At 41.0% G+C, this 8624-nt stretch overlaps 1 protein-coding gene across 1 annotated transcript; it reads right to left on the reverse strand.

Moving 5' to 3' along the window:
* Positions 1-563: 563 nt before the first annotated feature.
* LOC116539918 (ret finger protein-like 4A) lies at positions 564-5317 on the reverse strand. The gene is made up of 3 exons (XM_032263162.1): positions 5282-5317; positions 1971-2265; positions 564-1174 (listed from the first exon to the last, which is right to left on the reverse strand). The coding sequence occupies exons 2-3, from the start codon at positions 2254-2256 to the stop codon at positions 594-596; spliced, it is 867 nt and encodes a 288-aa protein (XP_032119053.1). The 5' UTR covers positions 2257-2265; positions 5282-5317; the 3' UTR covers positions 564-593.
* Positions 5318-8624: the final 3307 nt, after the last annotated feature.

The raw sequence follows: 8624 nt of genomic DNA on the forward strand, positions 1-8624 counted from the left end.
GTCATGAAGTCCTTGCCTATGCCGATGTCCTGACCCATTACTGATTTCTAACTTAACTCTCTTGTCATTAGAGAATGGGATGTATATTATTTCAATTTTAATATTAATGAGTTTTGTCTATGACCCCACATATCTACTCTGGCAAATACTCAGTGTACACTTGAATGTCAGTGTTTACTTGTTGGGTTAAATTGAATACATAGATATTTAACTTTCCTGTATTCAAATAAGTTCTCATCATTTGAAAAACAAATTACTCTGTTGGCTCACATTCCAATTATTATTTAGTTCATTACTTCCATAACACATAGTGCATTGATCTTGCAGATAATAGAAAATACTGACGAATGAATCTGAAATTTCAAAATATTTATTGAACAAAAGAATAAACATAAGCCCCAAAGAAAATATGACAAACTTTATACATAAAATGTAATTTTCCCCTAATTAATATAATTGCTTTCTGTTCGTGGTTTACAAAATGACTGATATTTCCCTTCTATCCCTTTGTACCTGTGTGTATCCAGCAGAAATGTTCTTAGCTCTGGCTACGGACACACAGAAACTTGCTGTCGCTGATTATGTTCAAATGTTTATTTCCTTTCCCCAGAAGAAACCGGGGGACTGGCACTGTCTGGATTGATCACAGGACAGATACTCAGGGAGCTCTGATCATCTTGAGTTTCACGTTTATGAGAAAAAAATGGACGCAGAGGCTCGATAACAGGAATGTCGTTGAACGTGTACATATGGCACCCATCACTAACATTATAAAAGGAAATGGACCTCATACCTACATCCAGGTAAATCCCCACTCTGTGCAACTGGGGACTCACCCAGAGAAAAGTCAAAGGCATAGTGCTGGCGGCAAAGATCTGTCCTTTTCTGGAACCCACAGTCCAGAAGCCGAGTTCTGAAGAAAGCACAATGTCCCCCTGCCGATTCACAGACTCCTTGCAAATGCCCACATCCCATATTTTGCTGGTGCCCACATCCACCTCCCAGTAATGGCGGCCAGAAGTGAAGCGAGAGGTCCCCAGGACACACAGTGCAGAGCTGAACCTTTCAGCCTGCTCTCTCCTGTTCTGCTTGAAATCCCCACATCGGACGCTCCTCAGGTCTTCAGAAATGGTAAGATAGTTGCTGGCTGTGTCCACGTCCAAGGTCATATCCACTGTGGAAAGAAGAGCCAGCAGTTCAGCAAAGACACACACTACAGACTCCCTCTGCCCCTTTACTGCAAACACCGAAATATATTGTTCACTTTTACTTCTTTTAGTCTACTTTCCCAAATCAAAAATTTCCTGTTTAGCTGCCTGATAAGGTCAACTTTTATGTATAGAACGCATGAATATAATAACTACAACATATCCACCTTATTCATCGTAGAAATTCCTTTTGAATTAAGTTATTGCATAATTTGATAAGCATTTTTTCCATTGAATCCATAAGATACATGAAGGGAAAGACAGTCGCTATCTCTCCAAATGACTGTACAAACTTGCAGTTTCCATGAAAATCTATACCCAAAGGTGCAGTTCTATACTGCTGTTTGTGAAGCATAAAAGTTGTAGATGACAGACTTCTGCTAACGCCCATATTTAAAAAATGTTTGAAAGTTGTTTTTCCAGTGCTTTTTTTTTTGAGACAGAATTTCGCTCTTGTTACCCAGGCTGCAGTGCAATGGCACAATCTCAGCTTACCGCAACCTCCACCTCCTGGGTTCAAGCAATTCTCCTGCCTCAGCCTCCCGAGTAGCTGGGACTACAGGCACGCGCCACCATGCCCAGCTAATTTTTGTATTTTTAGTAGAGACGGGGTTTCACCATGTTGACCAGGATGGTCTCGATCTCTTGACCTCATGATCCACCCGCCTCAGCCTCCCAAAGTGCTGGGATTATAGGCGAGAGCCACCGCGCCCGGCCTCCAGTGCTTTTTATGGGTTGTGGAAGGTCGTGTAGATTCCTTACCTTGAAACTTCTTCATCCTTGGGTTCATCCTTAGAATAGATTTCAGCTTGGGCTCTAGTTCCTTGATGATGGAAATCAGTGCCCTCAGCTTGTACTTGGGCTTGATGTCATTCTTCTGAGAGGCCACGGTGCATAAGGGGCATAGTACACCTTCCCCATGGGGCTCCTTCTGCAGTGAATTGACACATTGGAGGCAGCAGGCATATCCACATTTCAGTTGCACCGCTTCTTCAAGATCATTTAGACAAACAGGACATCTAATTACTTGTTTGAAGTGTTCAGCCATGGCAAATGTCTACAGGAAAAAAAATGAGCATGGTATTAGAATTTCCGTGAGCTGAATGAACAGCCGATAGTGCTTGGGACCTTTTGTGTTTACATGCAGACAGGTATCATTGTATGATACAATCACTACTACTAGTGACAAAGAGACAACATAAATACAAATGTAAATGACTTGAGGCCCTGAACTTCTAATATCTGTAATACTCATTGGAACAAAAGGCGTGATTCGGTGAAAGACTTTGTGTTGAAATAGTAAAGGGGTCTCCCCTGAGCTGTTTGATATGGTAGCACCTGAAATGGGACTTATCCAAATGGAGATGTGCTGTGAGCAAAATACACTTTTATTTTTGAAGACATAGAGAATGAGAGACATTGGGCCGGGCGCGGTGGCTCGCGCCTGTAATCCCAGCACTGTGGGAGGCCGAGGCAGGTGGATCACGAGGTCAAGAGATCGAGACCATCCTGGTCAACATGGTGAAACCCCGTCTCTACTAAAAATACAAAACATTAGCTGGACATGGTGGCGCGTGCCTGTAATCCCAGCGACTCAGGAGGCTGGGGCAGGAGAATTGCCTGAACCAGGGAGGCGGAGGTTGCGGTGAGCCGAGATCGCCATTGCACTCCAGCCTGGGTAACAAGAGTGAAACTCCGTCTCAAAAAAAAAAAAAAAAAGAGAAAGAGACATAGAGAAAAAGAGAATGTGAACTATCTGCTTGAGAAGTTGCTCACATGTTGAAATGATTACATTTTGAGTAAATTTAATTTGAGTCATGAATTTTACATTAGGCTTGTCTCATTATACTTTATGCGACTACCAAAAAATAAATTTACAATTACCTATGTGGGTTATATTATGTTTTCTATTGGACAGTGCTGGAGTACATTTGAAGACCTTCAACTTCCCCAGCTGTGCAAACTGGATGTGGTGGAAAAAGCCCAATAGCACACCATGAGGACAAGACACAAAATACAAATAAATAAGTTGTACTAAGTAAAACTGAATCTTCTGCATAGGAAAAAAAAAAAAAAGCAACTGTATCTATATGACAATGGATTAATATCCAAAATATATAAAGAATTTTTTCAAGGCAATAGCAAAAAGAAAAAACCTCAACTAATCTCATTTTTAACGGGCAAAAACCTGAACAGACATTTCTCTGAAGAACACATACAAATGAGCAACAAGTACTGAAGAACGTGCTCAACTTCACTCACCATCAGAGAAATGCAGACCAGAACTGAGACAGGAAGACTGGGTGGTCACAGGAGAATCGAGAACATATCAAGTGACAATTTCACATAACAGCAAAACAGTGGCTGTTACAATGAGCCACTTGTAATTAAAATTACAAGGACGAGGTGGACCCTGGGCTGATAAGGTGCTAAAAAGCAGGAGGGAGTTCAGCTGGCTGAAACCATTAATTACCACACTAATTACTAGTTTAGTGTGGTCATCACCACACTAAATCACACACCTTCCAGTGCCGTGGCCAACCCCAGCATGCCCATATTTAGTATAAAAATGCGTGCGTCCCCAATTCTACAAAATCTCTGCTTTTATCCCAGAACACCGAATGATTATTTCACTTCCTAATTAGAAGCGCTCGTAAACAATAGAAAACCCAAACTCCTTTGCATGCCACCAGCTCTCAGAATCATGCCCACACTTCTAAGTGTGTGCTTTTGCTTTGGAATAGAAGCTTCTTGCTTTTTACTTCATTCTGGCTCATCGCTGAATTCATTCTCCTGACAGCAGCGAGAACCTGGAAACTGGCAGGGGCTGGGGTCTCTCTGGCATCCAGAGACTCTCCTGAGCCCTCCAGCAGCCAAACCAAAACGAGGTATTACGTCCCCTCTACCGGGATGGCTATGATCAAAAAGACAAAAGGTAAGTGTTAGTAAGGATGTGGAGAAAGGGGAACCCTTGTACACTGTTGGTGGGAAAGAAAATTGGTACAACCACTATAGAAAATAGTAGGGAAGTTTATGAAAACATTAAAAATAGAACTGCCTGTGTTCCAGCCATCCTCCTTCTGTGATTATACATGAAAGAAATGAGGTCAGCATGGCAAAGAGATATCTGCACTCAGGCTCACTGCAGCATTATTCATAATAGCCATGGAAACAGCCCCAGTGTCTGTGGGAGAAAACTGGATAAGGAAATGATGCTATATACAATGAAGTATTCAATCATAAAAAAAGAAGGAAATCCTGGCATTTGCACTAATGTGGATGAAGGCTGAGGGCATTATGTGAGAAGAAATATGTGAGGCCAAGCAAAATAAATAATGTATGATCTCAGTTATGTGGAATCTGAGTTGGCTGATCTTGTAGAATCAGAAAATCACAGAAAAATGGTGGTTGGCAGGGTTTGTGGGAAGCGGAGAATAGGAAAACCAAGCAAAACTCATAGGAAAACCTGACAGTGAGTAACTCAGCCACCGAAACTCTGTTCGTCATTCTCGTAAGTCTGCCGATTCTGATGAAATTCAAGAAAATGAAGATCGTCATTTGTCTAGCCTTGGTATTGAAAATCTAAGACTTAGGCCGGGCGCAGTGGCTCAAGCCTGTAATCCCAACACTTTGGGAGGCCGAGGCGGGTGGATCACGAGGTCAAGAGATCGAGACCATCCTGGTCAACATGCTGAAACCCTGTCTCTACTAAAAATACAAAATATCAGCTGGGCATGGTGGTGCATGCCTGTAATCCCAGCTACTCAGGAGGCTGAGGCAGGAGAATTGCCTGAACTCAGGAGGCGGAGGTTGCGGTGAGCCGAGATCGCGCCATTGCACTCTAGCCTGGGTAACAAGAGCGAAACTCCGTCTCAAAAAAAAAAAAAAGAAAAAAAGAAAATCTAAGACTCACCTAACTGCTACCAGGGCAGTGGTCCCATTATCCCCCAAAACCACAGTGTGTCTGTGATGGAGTTGGCCTCAGACAATACCTGTGGCATCAAAAAATTATTGCATTTCCCCAGGCTCTCCTACACCGTTTGTAAAAATGAATTTCATACAATTGAACTCACCTTCCCGAGTTTCCTCCGCTGGCCTCCAGCTGCTTCTGCTGATAGCTCAGACCCGGAGTGAGAGCTGGCTGCCAGGGGCTTTTTAGCAGGGAGTCTCTCCACCCAATTAGCCACACCCTTCCCCACCTCTTTAATCTAGTCAGCTTTTGATTGAATTCTGGTGTCATTGAGAGTGTTACTATTGGCACAGGTTTTTACCATAAAGGAAGACGATTGTGTTTTCAGAGTGCTGTTTTTTAATTAACAAGGACAAAATATTACCATATAATCATTTTGGATAAGATCTTAAAGATTATGCCTATTGATAAAATTTGGAAAATTAATTAAAATTAAATTTTTAAAAATTCAAGTGACAAAAACTCTAAAATCAGTAATGCTACTTTCAAATAGTTTTTTTTTTATTATAAATGTAACATCTTTTCACATTTCAATAACAGAGGTGCGTTAAACCTACTGAGAGGTTGCTAATAGGACACTCCAAAGACCATGGTCAACTCTCAAAAACATTTTCTCTATACTGTAAAGATTCTAATTAAGAAGCTTAGAAAAGAAATCCCACAACTGTTTCCAGACAGTCGGCCAGTGAAAGTCCTGTTTTTCTTTTTCTGTTTTAGCATCTAAAAACATAGAAGATATTGTTATAATCTTACTATTTCCCATGCATCACAACATATGTAAAATGAGATTCAGTTCTTTTTTTAATGTTCAAAAACAGGTTCCTCAAGTATTAAATATATTATAGATGATCAGAGTTCACGGATAAAAATGTAAAACTGGGAGACTGGAGGTAGCGTAGCAAAGGATTTGATTACATTAAGGTGATTGAAGTAAATAGTCTTTCATTTAATCATCTCCCTCCCTGGTGATTGCTAGATTCTCTTCTTTCACATTCAAAGCCAAGGCAGCCCTCAATTCCTTTTGTCTCCTGAAGGCAAATTGAGAAACACAAAACTCTAAGCTGTGGTGCATATATTATTTCACATCCTTGCACATCGAATTTCTTCACTGATTGGGATCTATAATATAATGCGCCACATGTATGTCTCCGTATACACGCATACCATATCTGTACATACACAACATAGAGAAAATTATCTCTTCTTGCATAACTCTAATTAGTTTGTTTTCTTATATAAAACCTTTCAAAATATACTCACATTTATGGGAGTAGTTATTCTCCAGCTTGAAATTTTATTGACCCATGCTCATGGAGCACTGATTGCTAACATTTTCTTATATTTTATTTGCTTTAAGTTAATCATGAAGAAAATTTTTGTTCTCTTTGGGAATACTGGGGTGGCCTCAGTTGTGGAAACCACCAAGCCCAGTGCGTCAATTTGCCGCTAGAATATTCTCCCAACATATCTTTCAGCCTGGAATTGCATGTATGCTCATGTCTTGGGTGAGGAACTCTTCCATTCAGAATTAGAGAACAGCGTGTTAGGATGGCCAGCACGCTCATGGGGTTGGTTTGGGTGTTCAACACTTTCTGCATCTTTTCCAATTGCATCTTTTCACAGAAAGTAGCTCTGCTGGCTTCTGTGAAGACAATGGTAAAGTTTTCCTTGCCCATTCTCATGTACAGTTCAGTTCTTTAAGGGTCTTCTGTGTTTGAGTAAACCAGCCCTTCAACCTCCAGTCAGCGAGGGCTGCATTCTCCATGCCCTGTTGCTGGGGGCGTGTCGCAGAACGTGGCTTGGCATTGGTGGCTTCTGATCCCCAGGCCCTGTTCACTGTCACAAGCAGACTTTAAGAACAAAGAGAAGCTCAGTGTTTCTGACAACCCAGGGCTTGGCTCTCTTTCTAAAGGAAACTGCCTTTCTCTGTCAGTGTTGGCAGGAAAAAAGGGATTTGAGGTGAACCTGGACATTCTGGTGTGACCCTGATGCACTGCCCAGCATGTGGCTACTCTGTCAGTCCAGCCAGGGCGTGGATGGGGAGGCTCAGATCAAGGCTGGACATGTTACTGCTAAACCGTGGCTCTGGAATGCTTTGTTCACGATTCCTTAGGTTCTGTTTCAGCCCAGAATATAAGGAAGCACTCGCCTGGGTCGTCTCGTCACCAAGTTCCGTGAGGACAAGTGTCAGTCAGGATAAGCTGAGACCACACAGGAGAAAGAACAGAACTTTTGCAAAATCGTTTCAGAAAGTCTGAAGAAAACCAAACAAAAACAGAAAACTACAGCCCACAAGTATAACAAAAAAAACTGTGAAGTTTGAGAATCTGATCTCCTGGTTTGCCACACAGAACTTCCAATTTTCAACAAAAAAATATGAGGCACACAAAACAGAATGTATACAAGTCACAAAATGAAATAAATGTCTATGAAAAGCCAAGACATTCAACTTCCTCTCCACGGACTAAATTACCTGTCTTAAATAGGCCCAAAGAACTAAAGAAAACAATAGGCAAAGAACTGAAGTAAATTAGAAGAACACCACCTCTTAAAATAGAACATATCAATAACCATATAGAAACTTTAAAAATGAACTAGTTAGAAATCGAGGGGCATAAAGTAAAATAACTGAAATGAAAAAATCACTAGAGAGGTTCAACAGAAGTTTTTCAATTTTTTTTGTTTTTACAAATGTTATTAAAATCTAATTCAAGGCTAGCCACGGTGGATCATGCCTGTAATCCCAGCACTTTGGGAGGCTGAGGTAGGCGAATCACTTGAGGTCAGGAGTTTGACACCAACCTGGCCAACATGGAGAAACCCATCACTACTAAATATTCAAAAACTAGCCCGTCATGGTGGCACACACATTATAGTTTTAACTTGTATTTCTCTAACGATTAGTGATTTTGAGCATTTTAAAGGTATCTGTTGGCCATTTGTATGTCTTCTGTTGATATCTATTCAGGTCATATGTCCATTTTTTATCTGGTTGTTTGTGTTCTCAATTTTGAGGTGCATTTCTTTTATATTTTGGATATGAACCCTTTGTAAGATGTATGGTTGGTAAATGTCTTCTCTTACTTTTGTGTTATCTATTCACTTCGTGAATTGTTTCCTCTGCAGAGACACTTTCATTTGATGCAGTGTCATTTGTTTATATTTGTTCTGTCGGACTAAAACGAGGAGGCTGAAGAACAAAATAGAAATGTAAAGAGTTTACTTTTCCAAGGTGAGGACAGCTGCCTGAAAGACACAGGCCTCTGTGATCTTGGATTTGAGCTCTTTTCAGCTTTTGTCACAAGCAGCTTTTAAAGGCAAGTAGTGGAAACAGGGAATGGGCTGTTACAAAGCTGGTTGTCAGAAGCTCTAAATGACTGACAGAAATAACACTGATTAGTCATTGCTGATACACCGTTAAACTACAGCGTGTGGATTATAGTGTC

The sequence above is a fragment of the Sapajus apella genome, unplaced genomic scaffold (genome assembly GCF_009761245.1).
Source record: "Sapajus apella isolate SASKATOON/1434 unplaced genomic scaffold, GSC_monkey_1.0 scaffold135, whole genome shotgun sequence".
In the NCBI taxonomy this organism is placed as follows: domain Eukaryota; kingdom Metazoa; phylum Chordata; class Mammalia; order Primates; family Cebidae; genus Sapajus; species Sapajus apella.